The sequence below is a fragment of the Schistocerca serialis genome, chromosome 9 (genome assembly GCF_023864345.2).
Source record: "Schistocerca serialis cubense isolate TAMUIC-IGC-003099 chromosome 9, iqSchSeri2.2, whole genome shotgun sequence".
Taxonomy (NCBI): domain Eukaryota; kingdom Metazoa; phylum Arthropoda; class Insecta; order Orthoptera; family Acrididae; genus Schistocerca; species Schistocerca serialis.
This window is the reverse complement of record NC_064646.1, coordinates 273,745,750-273,763,991: the sequence shown is the minus strand read 5'-3', so window position 1 is coordinate 273,763,991 and position 18,242 is coordinate 273,745,750. Positions and strand designations below refer to the sequence as shown.

At 36.8% G+C, this 18,242-nt stretch overlaps 1 protein-coding gene across 1 annotated transcript in view; it reads right to left on the bottom strand.

Annotated features, from left to right (window-relative positions):
- Positions 1-241: 241 nt before the first annotated feature.
- LOC126418846 (protein I'm not dead yet-like) overlaps positions 242-18,242 on the bottom strand; it is a 262,743-nt gene continuing 244,742 nt past the window's right edge. Inside the window, exons 11-13 of the mRNA XM_050085833.1 lie at positions 11,555-11,748; positions 5,540-5,677; positions 242-1,632 (exon numbers count right to left, since the gene is read on the bottom strand). Coding sequence (XP_049941790.1) covers positions 1,495-1,632; positions 5,540-5,677; positions 11,555-11,748 — 470 coding nt within the window. The 3' untranslated portion in view covers positions 242-1,494. The remainder of the gene's footprint in view (positions 1,633-5,539; positions 5,678-11,554; positions 11,749-18,242) is intronic.

Sequence of the window (18,242 nt, the reverse complement as noted above, 5' to 3'; positions counted from 1 at the left end):
GCAAAACATTTGTTATTAGAAACTACCTTCCATTCTGCTGGGGGAGGACGATGGTTCAATCCCGTGTCCAGCCGTCCTGATTTAGGTTTTCCGTGATTTCCCTAAATCCTTCCGGGCAAATGCCGGGATGGTTCCTTTCAAAGGGCATGGCCGACTTCCTTCCCCGTCCTTCCCTAATCCGATGAGACTGATGACCTCGCTGTCTGGTCTCCTTCCCCAAAACAACCCCCCTTCTCCCCCCCCCCCCCCCATTATGCTGGCAAGTCCAAAGATAAAATTAATGTAAAAGTTTTTCAGAGACTTATCAAAACACAAATTGATTTCATGTAAGTGCTGCAGTTACCCAGAAATGTGTATATTGTTGACAGTAAAAGCATTAACAAATGTTTTCTGCAGCCATGAAAAACAGCAGAGGTATGTGTCCTCATTTTTTTCCCCATACTACCACTTCTCAAAATATGGAATACCTTTTTTTAACTTCCTTTGTACTCATGTCATAATGCAATTTTCATTTAAACAAATAATTTTAACAACATACTCGTTTTCCTTTTTTGTACAATAGCAATTCTCTGTTTTCTTGCTTCACTCCATATATATCTATTTCACTTGAGCTATCTTGAAACACTTTAATCTCATTGTAACATAATGGATAATGTTTGTGTTTTTATGTAATGAAATTTGAATGAAACAAAAAATATATGTTTAATGGAAATGTACTTATCACAATTAAAACTTGCATTGCTACATCTGAGTGAAGGTTGGTGATGTAATATGTTGTGATACAGAGTAGCATGTTATGAAATCCTTGGCAGTTTTGCAGTAAGAAAAAGTAAGGAACTAATATTTTACTTTAAAAGTATCAGGACATTGTTCTCAAATATTTCATGGCATTCACAAGTACTGTGTATCTTCTGAAATCTTCCTGCTGTTGTTAACATAGCAGTCATTTTGAGCAATTAGTCATACTTTGGTTAATTGCTGTTGGTTATTTTTAAACTATGCATCTTATTCCACTCCCAACTGCATATGGATTTGGACTTGAACTTCATTCAGTATTTCTTTGTTTCACAACAAGAATCTGGTGATAGTCCAATGTTCATTGTTTATAAAGTACATCACAGTTGCTGACACCACTGGTACACACTTTTAAACACATTATCAGCTAATCGTACATACTGTGCTTAACTGCCTTTCTGCATTCTAGTCATATGTCACCTATGGTATGTACTAGCACAAAGTTACTCTGTCCAGATATTTGGTTTCAATAAATAGACTGAATAAATACTGATTATGTTAGCTGCACAGAGGATTGTACTTTTAGTACAATAATACCTGATCACAAATTATCTGGTTTCCTTTTTGCAAGAACATTTGCAGCTGCAGCAAACAAAAAAGAATTCTTTTGAGGAACATAATTTTTCCTGATTAGTTTCAGACAAATGCATTCATGGCTCAGTCTGATGATACAGCAAGATTGCAACAGTCTTCAAACTGCTACACGCTTGTTGTTATATTTGTTCCTCTTGCCCAATCAGGGAATGTATCCAAGCCATAGACAGCTGAACCAAATGTTGGAAATAGTATTGATACTAGTATGATGCAGATAACGTTCATACCCAGACCAGCCTTCATCTGAAAAAGCATACAAATATTAAGAGAATACCTGACAAGTTTAGACTTATATATAATTATCAGAAAATTTCTTTTTGCAAATATAATGAAAACAATGCATCCAAAATGTTAAATCTTAATTTGTGTAAATACAGTAGCATTTAGGGAGTCCTCCTTACATTTGTCAAATAATTCATTCTGCTCACATAGATATAGAACTGATAAATATGGACATATGTGCTAGTGCTTGATCGGAAAAAGAAAGTAAATTCATGACCTCCACTGATGCTTGACATTTTTCTTGCATCTGTGAATGTTAATTCATTGTCAGATTGAATAATTTAGTCTTGGAGTAGCTATACTGTCTCTTAAATTCACAGTTAATGAACTAGATTCTGTGAAAAAATTAACTTTGTCCTGTTGGATAATGTCTCATTAAAAATCAAATAAAAGAACCCTCCCTCCTCCCTTTCTCAGTGAGCTCTTCGAGTAATTGCTAAATTTCCTTACATGTGATCAAAATCCAAAATGAACCCAAATAATACAAGAACACAAACTCCAAATGATATACTTGGATTTCCAGGAAGTTCTAACACACTAAAGACTATGAGAGCCAAGCTGCCTAGATTTTCTAATGACTCATTTAACAAGAGAAGTGTGTTGAGAGTAAAAGAGCCCAAAAGTTTCAGTATAAATTTATAATTATATAAAGGAAAGATGGAACATTTGAGAAAATGTGCCCTCTATGTTCACAAAAACTTGGAGATGGTAGCAGAAACTCTTAAATCAAGGAAATGAGTTTTGTAATACCATTCTCTGACAACAGTCATGGTGCACCAAAGACCAAACCTTATTAACAACAAAACTAGACGGTATTAACTGAGACACAATACCCTTCACCTTACTACAGATATGTTGTTACGTAGGGAATTATTTACATCCATGTCAAAGACTACCAGAAGAAATACGAGGAAGGCTAGGTGACTGGGGCAAATAGACTGAAAAAGTGATGACCTTGAAATGAAGCTTTTTTAATTCAACCCATTTAACAAGCACAAACAAACACTCATTATCTTACTATCACAAATACAGAATCATGACTGCACCATAAGTGTGCATGAATTTATCAACTTTCTCATTTGGTAAAAATATTTAATATTCTTATTATTACAGATACACTGTATCGAACCAGGAGCATTGTGATGTAATTGTTTTCACTTAAAGGTGATTAATTCAGGGATCAACTGTTCATGATTCTGAGAGAGTGGGTTGGATTTGTCACTTCAATATTGTCCGTGGTGAAGAGCTACTGGCACTGGTGTCCAATACAGCACAATGAGTGTACAAGACACCTTGTCGCATCCAAGAATTGTGTCTGAACATATATATCATACAACCAATGAAGTGAGACCTGAATTAATGCCTAAAGCAAAGGAAGCCATCAACCCAAATGAGTGTGCTATGATGTGCAATATTTTTATTGATTATTATCACAAGATATTCTGTCTTGCAGCAAGATCCAATATTATTGTAGATGCTGCTCACAGGAAAGTTCCCAGACATTACAAACTTAAGTGAATATATCCTTACATTACAAAATTCTGGAGATAGCTATAACTGTTGTGGAATTAAGCATCCACATTTGTAATGGACCAGGGGCTCAACTTAAAGAAAGCTCTTCGATATAAGAGAGATTTGCTATGTACAATGCTCTGCATAAACACAGCATTAAAGTTCACATTGGACAAAGGTTCTTTATGAAGAGTTGACTGATACTTAGAAGTCCACCCAGACAGTGTGTAGAGCAGTAGGATATATGAAATGATACAGTTTTATGGCAAGATCATGAAAATAAGAACATTATATCAAGATACTGAAAACTGATTACATAGTATCTATACGAGTTTAAATTTATTTTATATTCTGTGGGAAGGGTAAAGGGAGAGAGGTTTAGAACCTGTTTTGGAGAAAACACGTAATAAATGATATCTTTGCATCAGCATACTGTAATGGACAACATAACTGAATTCGTGATATACACTGTAAAATACACACACACACACACACACACACACACACACACTACAAAGGAATTATCCAAATGGAACATAAATCAGTATATGTGATGCACATGTACAGACAGTCAAATGCTTACAATTTCAGAAAAACTGGATGATCTATTCAAGGGAAAGAGCTTCACAAATTGAGCATGTCCATAATGTATTGATCCACCTCTAGCCCTTATGCAGGCAGTTACACAGTTTGGCATAGATTGATAGAGTTGCTGGGTGTCCTTCTTAGGGATATCATATCAAATTCTCTCCAACTGGCATGTTGATGATGATGATGAGGTCCCATACTCCGAGGAGCGTAGGGAACAATGTGGGAAACTCACACCGCCGACTAGGCAAGGTCGTAGCGGAGGTGGTTTGCCATTGCCTTCCTCCGACCGTAATGGGGATGAATGATGATGATGAAGACAACACAACAACACTCATCATCTCAAGGTAGGGAAAATCACTGACCCCACTGGGAATCGAACCCGGGACCCTGTGTGCGGGAAGCGAGTATGCTACCGCAAGACCACTGGCATGTTAGATTATCAAAATCCTGATATGATTGGAGGGCCTTGCTCATAATGCTCCAAATGCGTTCCCACTGGGGAGACATCCTGTGACCTTGCTGGCTAAGGTAGGATTTGATGTAAGGGTCTGCAGATGACAGCCAAGGGAGTCCTGCTATGAAAAGAAATGGCACCCTTGTTGTCGAGCCATATGGTGGCTGACAATCAGGTTGGTACTCCACCACCATCCGAAGCATCTTCAGACACATCTTTGACAGTCATCGGGACTCATCACTGACAACAATTCTACTTCATTCACTGAGATTCCAGGCTGAAGATGAGTCTGGAGATGCACTGGACAACAGTGGGATACCAACCTGACTGTCACCTGTCATATGTCCATTAACAGCTAATGGATTGGGCTATTCATGGAGGCGGTAATGCTGCTCCACGATAAATGTGCATCAACATCAGTGTAGAGCCACATAGAGTGTAACAGCCAAGTTCAAGTGGGAACAGCTTGAGCACCCACCCTACAGCCTGGACATGTCACCCCGTGAGTTCCTCCGGCTTGTGAGAAATTGGGATAGTTAGACTCAGGCCTCTGGTGGTTACTTCTGAATAAAGACTTCATTTATACCCACTATGTTATTCGGTACCCTTTCTTTTGAATGCTCCTCATAATATCATTGGTATACTTTCTTCCCTCTTAAAATTCCTGATATTGTTTTAACATATTCTGAGTATTCATGGCATTTCTGTTATAAACAAAAAATAAGTTGGTCATGAAAATCAGCAACTATTTCACCTTCAATGTGCAGGATACGAATCAGAACATTAGCTTCTTAATTCACTTTCTGAACACAACATAACTGCAATTGAGCTCTAAATTGTGGTGCATGATGCTGACAATAAAGGAAACAAATGCGTTACAAGCTCTGGAAAAATCTTTATTTCATGGGCAGTTCTCAGATATTATTAGTAAACTATATCAAAACTAAAGAGAACATATCAGCTCTTGAAAAGATGTGGACCTCAACAGAAATTGTGCGAGAATGGAATTTAAATTAATGCAAGCAGTGTAAACACTGGGATAATGATGAATGGAGAGAGAAGAAATGAACATGATTTTATGAGTGTTGAAATAAAGGCAGTAGATAAAAAATTATATAAATAATTAGAGATACTGAAATTTTATGAGAGAATGTATATGAGATACTTAAAGTGGTGGATTTTATAATGAATTTAAACATCTTATTATCTTTCACTTTTACAAAATACGGAAATATTAAAAATATCTTATGTGTAATTGACTTGTACTCTATAAATGGCTGAAGTATTGAGAAACAACAGTCCCATACTTACCATATCGGATGACCTCATGTTTGATGCTGCCATCACAATGGCATTAGGTGGAGTGGCAACAGGCAACATGAAGGCGAATGAACAACACAGTACAGCTGGCATCATAAAATAGAGGGGATGGATCTCCATTGCCTTAGCCTGGAAAAGAGGAATGAATGTAACATACCGACTGCTTTTGGGGACATTTTATGTGAAAAAAGCTACCCTGAGAGAAAAAAAAGAAGGAATGTGCATGAATGAGTTAATCAATCATTTGTCATCTCCATCATGGCAGAAAACCTTCAGAGATGTGGAATGATGTTAAGTTATTGTTGTTGTTGTTGTGGTCTTCAGTCCAGAGAGTGGTTTGATGTAGCTCTCCATGCTACTCTATCCTGTGCAAGCTTCTTCATCTCCAAGTAACTACTGCACACTACATCGCTTTGAATCTGTTTACTGTATTCATCTCTTGGTCTCCCTCTATGATTTTTACCCTCCAAGCTGCCCTCCAATACTAAACTGGTGATACCTTGATGCCTCAGAACATGTCCTACCAACCAATTCCTTCTTCTAGTCAAGTTGTGCCACAAATTCCTCTTCTCCCAAATTCTATTTAGTACCTCCTCATTAGTTATGTGATCTACCCATTTAATCTTCAGCATTCTTCTATAGCATCACACTTCTAAAGCTTCTATTCTCTTCTTGTCTAAACTATTTATCATCCATGTTTCCCTTCCATATGTGGCTACACTCCATACTAATACTTTCAGAAAAGATTTCTCAACACTTAAATCTATCCTAGATGTTAACAAATTTCTCTTCTTCAGAAACGCTTTCCTTGCCATTGCCAATCTACATTTTATATCCTCTCTACTTCCACCATCATCAGCTATTTTGCTTTCCAAATGGTAAAACTCATTTGCTCTTTTAAGTGTCTCATTTCCTAATCTAATTCCCTCAGCATCACCTGATTTAATTAGACTACATTCCATTATCCTCTTTTTGCTTCTGTTGACATTCATCTCTCATCCTCCTCTCCTTTCAAGACACTGTCCATTCCATTCAACTGCTCTTCCAGGTCCTTTGCTGTCTCTGACAGAATTACAATGTCATCAGCAAACCTCAAAGTTTTTATTTCTTCTCCATGAATTTTAATTCCTACTACAAATTTTTCTTTTGTTTCCTTTACTGCTTGCTCAATATACAGATTGAATAACACCAGGGATAGTTACAACCCTGTCTCACTCCCTTCCCAACCACTGCTTCCCTTTCACGTTCCTCGACTCTTATAACTGCCATCTGGTTTCTGTACAAACTATAAGTAGCCCTTTGATCCCTTTATTTGACCTCTGCCACCTTCACAATTTGAAAGAGAGCATTCCAGTCAACATTGTCAAAATCTTTCTCTAAGTCTACAAATGCTAGAGACATAGGTCTGTCTTTCCTTAATCTATCTTCTAAGATAAATCATAAGGTCAGTATTGCCTCACGTGTTCCAATATTTCTACAGAATCCAAACTGATCTTCCCCAAGGTCAGCTTCTACCAGTTTTCCATTCATCTGTAAAGAATTTGTGTCAGTATTTTGCAACCGTGACTTATTAAACTGATAGTTCAGTAATTTTCACACCTGTCAACAACTGCTTTCTTTGGGATTGCAATTATTATATTCTTCTTGAAGTCTGCTGGTATTTTACCTGTCTCATACATTTTGCTCACGAGATGGTAGGGTTTTGTCAGGGCTGGTTCTCCCAAGGCTATCAGTATTTATTATGGAATGTTGTCTACTTCTGGGGTCTTTCAGTGCTCTGTCAAATTCTTCACACAGTATTATATCTCCCACTTCATCTTCAGCTACGTCCTCTCCCATTCCCATAATATTGCCCTCAAGTACATCGCTTTTGTATAGACCCTCTATATATTCTCCTTCCACCTTCCTACGTTTCCTTCTTTACTTAGAACTGGGTTTCCATCTGAGCTCTTGATGTTAATACAAGTGGTTCTCTTTTATCCAAAGGTCTCTTTAATTTTCCTGTAGGCAGTATCTATCTTACCCCTAGTGATATTTGCTTCTACATCCTTACATTTGTGCTCTAGCCATCCCTGCTTAGCCACTTTGCACTTCCTGTTGATCTCATTTTTGAGACGTTTGTATTGCTTTTTGCCTGCTTCATTTACTGCATTTTTATATTTTCTCCTTTCATCAATTAAATTCAGTATCTCCTCTGTTATCCAAGGATTTCTTCCAGCCCTCATCTTTTTACCAATGTGATGCTTGCTACCTTCACTACTTCATCTCTCAAAGCTACCCATTCTTTTTCTACTGTATTTCTTTCCCTGTTCTTGTCAATCATTCCTTCACACTCTCTCTGAAACTCTCTACAACTTCTGTTTCTTTCAGTTTATCCAGGTTGCATCTCCTTAAATTCCCACCTTTTTGCAGTTTCTTCAGTTTTAATCTACAGTTCATAACCAATAGATTGTGGTCAGAGTCTACATCTGCCCCTGGAAATGTCTTACAATTAAAAACCTGGTTCCTTAATCTCTGCCCTACTGTTACAGAATCTATCTGAAACCTTCCTTTGTCTCCAGGCCTCTTCCACGTATACAACCTCCTTTCATGACTCTTAAACCAAGTATTAGCTATGATTAAGTCATTCTCTGTCCAAAATTCTACCAGGCAGCTTCCTCTTTCATTCCTTACCCCTATTACACATTCACCTCTACTTTTCCCTCTCTTCTTTTTCCTACTATCGAATTCCAGTGCACCATGACTTTTAAATATTTGTCTCCTTCACTATCCGAATAATTTCTTTTATCTCATCATACACTTTTTCGATCTCTTTCTCATCTGCAGAACTAGTTGGCATATAAACTTGTACTAATGTGGTAGGTGTGGGCTTCGAGCCTATCTTGGCTGTAATAATGCGTTCACTATGCTGTTCATAGTAATTTACCCGCACCCCTATTTTTTTATTCATTACTAAACCTACTCCTGGATTACTCTTATGTGATTTTGTATTTATAACCCTGTAATCACCTGACCAAAAGTCTTGTTCCTCCTGCCACCAAACTCCACTACTTCCTACTATATTTAACTTTAACCTACCCATTTCCCTTTTAAACCTGTCTAACCTACCTACCCGATTAAGGGATCTGACATTTCACACTCCGATCCATAGAATGCCAGTTTTCTTTCTCCTGATAATGATGTCCTCATGAGTAGTCCCCACCCAAAGATCTGAATGGGAAACTATTTTACCTCCAGAATATTTTATCCAAGAGGACGTTATCATCATTTAACCATACGGTAAAGCTGCATGCCCTCGGGGAAAAAAAATTACGGCTGTAGTTTCCCATTGCTTTCAGCCATTCACAGTACCAGCACAGCAAGACTGTTTTGGTTAATGTTACAAGGCCAGATCAGTCAATCATCCAGATTGTTGTCCCTGCAACTACAGAAAATGCTGCTGCCCTCTTCAGGAACCACACGTTTGTCTGCCCTCTCAACAGATACTCCTCCGTTGTGGTTGCACCAATGGTATGGCTGTCTGTATTGCTGGGGCATGCAAGCCTCCACACCAATGGCAAGGTCCACGGTTCATGCAGGACGGCGATAGGTGGGGGATGGATAAGTTATAGATCTAAAAAAAAAAACGGGAGAGAGAGAAAGACAACTTCTATAAAATATACAAATTTATCCACCTTAAATTTAATGAATTAAAATTAACAGGAAAGCTGCTGCTTTGAAATGAATTAATGAATAAATAAATAAATTAGGCTACTGATTTTAGACTTGTATGAAACATCTTGTTTTTCACCTCTATTACCAGTTTAACATCTATGTGACAAAATTAATATGCAGATACTTCACCAGTGACAGGGGCTGCCACAGTGAGATAACTCTCTGACTGGCAACAGTAGCCTGGTGTGAAATTATACTGATCTGTGTCACTACTACATGTTACCGTTATTCCATCTCAGGGTAAAATTTACAAATGTTTAGCAGAGAAAAACAGTTATCTAAATATATGTTAACAGAAGCTTGTTTTATTGAATATTGCTACTTATTGTGCAGCTAATACTTATCAGCAGTTACTCTAATCTAAATATCCCATGCAAAAAATAATATTAAGAACTCATGTTAAATAGGGAACACATATTTTGCAGAACATCAGGAAAGTTTAATATTGTTGTCATGTTCTGTAAAGTGAAAAATTCATTTAATGTTGTTTAGGAATTTATGTTCTGGGAAATAAGTGTAAGAGTGCCATACTCTGTCAGGAGGCCTCCACAAGATATGCTGTTATCTTCTTAACTCAGTATTGTTTTTGCGTAATTTTGCATTAAATAGCAGCACTGTCCCAGAAGATAATGTCATACAGGGTGTAGCACAGTAAATTGCTGATTTGGGAATGAAATTAAAAAAAAATAATGAACACTTAGAAAATTACATTTTTATTTTTATCATATTGGACAATAATGGATGTTTCTAACTACATGGTTTATTTGAACAGTATATCTGTCAGATGACTACCTTCACAATCCACACACTGCTGCAGTCTTTTTCTGAAGTAATCATGCATTCTTTCAAACATGTCTTCAGCTATTCTTGCAGTTTCAGCCTCAATACTGTTCTGTAGGTCTTCCAGGGTGTTGGGAAGGTTGTAAAACACCTTTGATTTCAGGTAATCCAAAGAAAAAAATCACATGGGGCTAAGTCCACTGATCATGTGGGCCAGTTGAGATCCCCCATCTGAGAGATAAGCCGTCCAGGAAACATTTGCCTAAAAAAATTCATGGTTATGCCAGCCGTGTGTGCAGTGGCACTGTCTTGTTGAAAACAGGTATGCTGTAATTGCATTGCCTTCAAAGCTGGCTGGAAGAACTGTTGCAGTATGGTTAAGTAATGATACAAATTCACAGTTAGAGCATGATGATTTTCCTGGAAAAAGTAATGGCCAATGATGCCTATTCATGATATAGTGCATCACACAGTGAAGTGGTCTGAGTGGAGGGGTCTCTGGTGAATTTGTCTTGGGTTTGTGCTGCTTCAGTACTGCACATTCTGTTTGTTTACACACCCACTGAGGTGAAAATATGCCTCATCAGGGAAGAACACATTTGTGTCACGGGATATGGTTGTAAGAATGTCTTCACAAGATGTTCTTCATGTTACATAATCCCATACTGACAGTAGCTGGACCAGGCACATTTTATACAGGTGACTATTCAGTTCGTTATGAAGATTCAAGGTTCTCTCCAGAACATCTTGAAATGCCAAGAACAAGTGCATGTTTCCTAGTTGAGTGTTTTGGAGATTGCAGTGTTGCCATTCTAACTCGTTTGACATTTTGTGGTATTGTAACGCTTCTCTCAGGTTCTATTCATACAGATGAAACATCACCTGCTGTTCTGAATGCATTTACAAAATTTAAAATTGATTGCATTCAGGAACACATCCGTGAGGGATACAGCAAATTGCAAATGAAAAGCGTGCTGCACTGCAATGATCAAGTGGGAATTCGAGAAATCCACTTCAACACAAAATGAGCACTCCTCATGTGTCCGCTGAATTATCGCAACTGAACAATTGAATACAAACTTCCCGTTGGTCACTATAAACCATGCCCACTCTCCCTCTATTCAACCAACAGTATCGCCACAACTTGAATTCTAGAAAAGCCATTTACTGTCTCCCCCCCCCCATATAACAACAGTGATTAAAAAATAAAGAAAAGCTAAGACACTAACTAAAAAAAATAAAAAATCAGAAGTAAGAATCCTGGGAAACAGATCAGGGGCAATGATAGCAAAGCTAGGACAGAATAGGGAGAACGCTATATGATGTGCAACACAGTGATGTAGAAGCCTAGAGAAAGTTTGGCAGGTTCTACTACACAGCCTCAAGGGTGCGTTGAAGCAGAATTGATCTCTTGTCAGTACTGAGAGAGTACAGAATTATGTGAATCTAAGAAGCACAAACAATCAATATTTAATCATATTTAAAAACTGTAAAAAGGTTTTTCTTACTCACCATTTCTGCAAGTACAGGTGTAACAATATTAGCAATTGCAGTATTTGATGAGACTTCTGTGAGAAAAGTTGTGGCTGTGCAAACTATAATGAGAATCACTTCTCGTGGGAGAACTTCAAGTGCAACCAATGTTTCACCAAGTAACTGATTTAGTCCAGATGCCTTAGTGCCAGCTGCCATTGCAAATCCTCCACCTGTTAACAAACACATTATAAAATATTCTCAAAATTTTATGGCTTGTACTTAAAAAATTGGAGGCAAAACAGACACAGTTTCAAGTGCAAAAAGCATGATGAATGCCAAGTATTTACAGTACATGGGGAGTGAGTAGAGGTTTTTGTCTACTGGAATTACTCAAAGAGAAACACACTTCCGACAGACACTATAGCAGGGACAAGTGCCAGGAGACAGTGGTCATATGTGTGGGTGGTGCGCTTGTGAGAATGTGTGTGTTTCCTAGGTTGAAAGAAGGATTTTTAAGCTTTTGACAAAAATGTTTTGCAGTGTTTTTCACTGAGGCTGTCTGTGACTCAACGTCTCCACTGGTGGACACTGTAGTCTTTATGCCTCACGTATTGGTCCCAACTATATGAGCTTTTACGAATGGTGGTACCATGAACTATTGCAGTTTGGTTTGTTACAGCACAAAGCTTAAAAATTGGCATGTTAAAGCTGTCAGTACTGTGGTCACAGATAGGCTGATACACAACCAAAACACTAGTAAATTGATTCCAGAAATAAAACTTGTCTGTAGATAGAAAGCTACTGACATACAAAACTATTTCTTCTTTGACTAAGTAGCAGCAGTTAAAAGTTTTCCAGTCTCATTAAACAGTGTAATTTGCAATGTTCAGGAAACACTAGACAATTCATGTAAGAAATCCTTCCTAATGATGTATTGTTATGAACAACAAACTTTCCAAATATTTTCTTCTTTCTTACACTCAGTTCATATATGGTAAGCCCCAGTGGAAATATATACTGGTCACATGAATTGAAATCTTGTGTAACCCTAATGCCATATTCTAGGATTTTCATGTGAAAAAAGGAATTACACAGAAATAAACTACATTCAACAGTTCAGACAATAATGGAAACATCCAAACAAACACAATTTCTACAGCACTTGGCCGTGTCTAAACAGCTGTTTGGCTGTATCTGATTGCAGAATAAATGTGTCCACTTATTAATAAACATAAGGTTTTCATATTTCCAGCTAGATGAGCTCATCAAAGGTCTGACATTTCAACAGATGTGTTTCTCAGTTTTTCAATTTTTGTGAAAATCAAAATGTTGGGCATTTAAATGAGACCTCTTGGCTGGCAACACAAAAGCATTTTATAATCTCAATTCATTCCTAGAGAAAATGAGATGAAACATATTGATCATTTCTGAATAAATTTTGTACCATTTTCATTTGTTTAGCACTTTGTTGCACAAAATGTGATTGCGAAGGAAATGCCACTCACATTTGTTAGTTTAAAACTTGGTAATGTTAGATGATTGACAGAACTCAGCAGTTGCAGATGGATGAGAGGGGGAGGCTTAGTCTTGAAAACGTTAAATTTCTAAAAGCTGAATCCCTGTTTTATAATTTTGTCATATTCATTAATCCTTAATGAAATGTATTATTATTATTATTATTATTATTATTATTTGCCTTCAGCCATGAATGTGAATGTCACAATTTGCTTAAAAATATTTCTGTTGCTTGCTTTAAACATCATCAGTAAGGATGTTATCTGACATGTAACTGTAAATATCCTCAATGCACTGAAGGAGATGCCACAAGAATATTCAAGTCCTGACTTCCACAATATGTTTTTTGACATAGAAACTTTACCAATTCACATTCCATTACTACCAATATTACTTCTTGTTGAGATTCAAATTTTACTACCATGTAATGTCTTTTGTGTCTATAGACAATGCTATGCACATGTTTTCAAGTCAATTTATCTGTCTTCTGGTAAACCTTCCGTTGTCCTTCTTAATTCTGTGTTATTCTCCATGCCGTGAGTTATGAATAAAATTGTCCTGTGATTAAGTGTCATACCTACCTTATCAAACTACATCCCAACAGCTTAGGCAATCAGAAAAATCTAAATTTTTTTATTATAAGGAAACTCAAACTCATAAACTTAAAAGTGTGGAAATTAACAAGTTTGTTTACATGATAAATATGGCACATATGACTACTGCACACAGAGTTTGATTAGAAACACTAACACATGATAACTGCAACACATGGAGAATGCAAGTTGAAGTGCTACTCGTCACATCCAACACTTGAGGCTATGTATCTGGAGACTTACTGCAATCAGTAGCAGCTAACACATGTGAAGTGTTCTCCGCTGCAGAAGTTACATGCAAAGTATGGCTAGTGGCTAGTGGCAGACAAAAAAGCAATGCCACTGTGTTGAAGCAAGTGCAGAACTGCACTACCTCACATTATGTATGGCTTAAACCTTAATCAATCTATGCATCCAGAGGACTAATCTACAAAGCAACACTGCTCAAATGCCTCACACTTCACAAAATGCAACCTATTAATGGTGTGGCACAACATGTTTCTAAATTCTTTGATGCTGTGAACAAGTTACAAGCAGTGGATGTCAACATAAATGGTGACCTATAGTTAATAATGCTGCTCTACAGTCTTCCAAATAGTTATGACAGTTTCAGATTTTCTACTGAATGCCATGACAATCTACCAGATGTCGAAATGCTGAAAGTAAAAATCTTCGAAGAACACAATGCTAGGATTCAGAAAGACAGTGAAAGTGTGAGTGCCACTGTAGTTATTAAAGTAGTGTAATGTTTTGTGAACAAGTCAAAAAGTGATGTGAGGGACAGCAACAAATCAGAGCAAGAAGAAACTAAGTGTTCCAGCTTAAATAATGTCGATGAAGCTCATTGCTGTTTCTCTATGAGTGAGCCTCCTCTGAAGCTTTGTGGCTTCAACATCATTTGGTGCATAGACAGTGGTTGCACATTGTGCTGATATTTTTGAGGGAATATCACACATTTTTTGTTGATCAACACTGCCTTCCTTCATGAACACTGTTCGATGTATGATCTTGTGATAAGAATACTATAGTATCTGATGTAGCATTTAGTTAATGAGTTTCTTGATTAATATTCATAAATATAATAGGTTAAAATTATGTAAAAGATGTACTGTGTGTAGTGTTTTTTGTGTGCTGATGTTCCGTGTATTCGAGAATGATGAAACAATGACAGTGGACTCGCAGCAGCATGGTAAGCAGTTTTGAAAGTTGGTTGCTGTACGTGCTGAGCTGCCACGCCAAAGGGTGAAATAGCTGGGCCAGAAGATTCGACTCAGAATAAATTATAACATTGTTAATATGAAAAAGAACTCGTTACTATTGTAATTGTGTTCAGTTCATGTCTGTATTCCATTGAAGGCAGTCACTGAATAGAAATGTATACCATTCTATGTTTGATTGAGAATAAACCATCAATAAAGCAATGGAGAAGATAATTATTGTGAAGAGAAAAAACCTGCTGTTGAAGATTTTTATTTTGGAAAAGTGCTTGCTTGAAATTGGTTATCAAAACTGAATCAGCTAAATAGGAGAGATAAAGGGTTAAACAATATGCAACCAAAAACACTGGAAAATCAGACAACTGCTATGTATTTTTTTTCCTTTCTTTTTCTTAAAGTTGTGATTAATTTGTTCTCATGATTGAGAGTGAGGTTTTTTTTATTTTTTTTTAAATTAAAAAAAAAAAAAAAAAAAAAAAAAAAACGGTGGGAAGAGCTTAAGTTAATCTGAAAATTCTTGACAGTTTTTAAAGTTTATTGAATGTTTAATAGTGAAAAGAGAAATATTTTTACTGGTACAGTATGCAAATCAGATATATGCTTAATGCTACTGCACACAAGCATCTCTGGTTGTCTTGACATCAGAAACTAACCACAATATATCCGAATATGAAAAGTAGCTTGAAATTGATATTTCCATCACTAATCATTACAAGAGAGTAAAAGCTAATAGTTCTCATTTGCCCTTTTGAAAATACAAACCTGCAAAATATAGAGAATACTTCTTCAGAAGAGACAACATTAAATATTGGCCCATTCAATATAATTGATAACATAGTCAGCCTGATATGTGGATAAATTTCTATGGCCAGTATGTGTCGAGATGTCTGTGTGTCATAAGTGGTGACCGAGATCGTAGGACCTGGCCGAAAGAATATTGGATTATTGATAATGGTATGTGGTAGCAGTATGGCCAGAGAGGACTAGAAATGAAGAAAATATGGGCACAAAAATAAAGTGAAAACAAAATTAACTCTCGAACAAACCTTACAATTGAAATTAAGAAGAAAATATGATGACAGAGAAGAAAGAAGGGGCAAGAAAGAAGACAAAGACCAAGTAAGAAGACAAAAACACAAGAAAAGAAGAAGAGGCCCTGGGGATAAAGAAAAAATGGGGTTAGTTTCTTACAGGTTCTGGTGATGGTGAGCATAGGTGCCTATGAGCCACCTGACCAACAGCCTAGCAGCATCATAGAGTTGTCTGCAGAGAAACTGGTATTAATTATAGCTGATACATCTGGGAATGTGTAGCAGCCTGCCAGCACACTGATATGACGCGCAGCCATTGCTGGTCTGCTGCCTTTGACAGAGTGTATCACCGCAACGATATCCAACATGATTAAGTGAAAGAAACTCTGTGAGTTTAGTGAACAATAACTAATAGTGTTTTGCATTGGTGATCTCAGTTTGAGTGTTAGGCAGTTTATAACTTCTAGATGACAAGCTAAAGAGTTAACTGTTTAAGTAATTAAATTAAATACATAGAATAAATGTAAAGTCAGGATATAACTAAACAGTTAACCCCTAATATTTATTGTAATTATTCAAAGAGAAGGGAATTCATAATCAGCACTTAATTAATGCAATAAGAAATGGTTGACACATGGGGATCTATGACTGAACGGGCAAGCACTATCAAGGAATCTTTGTTTACCATGGATGTTAAGATTAAAAGTGCCATAGAGAATGCTTTGACAGCCCAGAGTAATGCCATAGATGATAAAATTAAGAATGCTTTGACCCATCATAGTGCTGCCCGTAGGGATGCAACGGCCATTAAAAGTGGCACTATGGATGATACGATTAAAAACACTTTGATTGTAGTTGTGCACTGGAGAATGCTACGACTGATGGAATGAAAGAAGTGTTTAAGAATGAGCTTTAGGAAGTAATGACAGGAATCATAAATTTGGGAACCAAGACAGTGTCTGTGAACAGACAACTAGAGAAACATATTAGTGATTCTAGGAAGGAAAAGGATAATATGCAGACCCAAATAAATCAAACAACTGAAGAGTTTCCTAATTTTAAGATTACTGTCAGACAAGAATGCGATGTCGGTATTGAATAGATTAAAAATTATGTAGATAATAAACTCAACCAAGTTGTAGGTCATATAGATGAATCAGTTAATAAATTAAGAAAGGAGAGTGAAGGCTGTTTTAAAAGATTTAGATATCTATTATCAGGTAGAAAGACCAAAATTTATACAAACCATCATGCATTCACATTCCTAATGAAAAGCAAGTCATTACATCCAAGATTAATGTGCTGGATTTTCTTTTCAGAGGAATCTGATTTTGAAATAAGATATGTAAGGGAAGTGAGAATATTGTTACAGATGCTATCTCTAGGTTACCCATGGAATCAGAAAGCTTACCTATGTTAGAAGAGAGAGGTTAAGAAATATATATTTATTTTTTTAAATCACAGAGTGCAAAGTGGTATGAAAAGAAGTCAGCTGATACTATTATGGGGGAACAGAACAAAGACAAGTATCTAACAGGATGCAAGATCTATTGGAAAAGGATGGTATAGCTAAAGAAAAGAAAGACCACTGATCGCTGTTCAAGAGGACATCGTATTGGTGCAGCCAAATTGAGGAGAAGAGGTGGCGAATTTGTGTCCCCATGCATGCACTAGATGATCTAGTTACTTACGTACATGAAAGATACTCTCAGTTTGGTATAAAAAAGTGTCTGCAACATATTAATAAATTCTACTATGAACATGGTATGGGCAGGGTTGTTAGATGCAACATCAGGCACTGCAAAATATGTCAGAAAGCTAAAGATACAAGTACTCCATATAAATTTACACTTTACCTGCTAATACCTAAAGGAATGTGGGATCTCACTGGCATTGACTTTTACGGTCCATTAATGAATGGAAAAGGTGGCATGTCTTATATTTTTGTAGTGTTAGACTGCTGGTCAAAATTTGTAGAAGTATTTCTTTTAAAGTTGGCTACAGCTAAAGAAATAATTTAATGTCTTAAGAATGATTACTCCGTTAAGTATCAGGTACCGAAAAGGTTATTACCTGGTAATAGTAATCAGTTCTGTGGACAATTATGTAAAAAATTCTTGGATAATTATAATGTAAAACACGTGAATGGTCTGGTGTACCACCCATCCAGTAATCCAGCAGTGAGAATTATGAAATAAATCAGATGCCTTTGTAGAATATACTTAACAAAGAACACAGCAAGTGGTCCCAAATGATTGGTGAATTCGAAACCTTACTGAATGAACTACCACACCTTCACACAGGTTTATTACCTTTTGAAATCCTGGGCCAAAAGATTATAGGGGAACCATCATTAGCTAAGTTATTA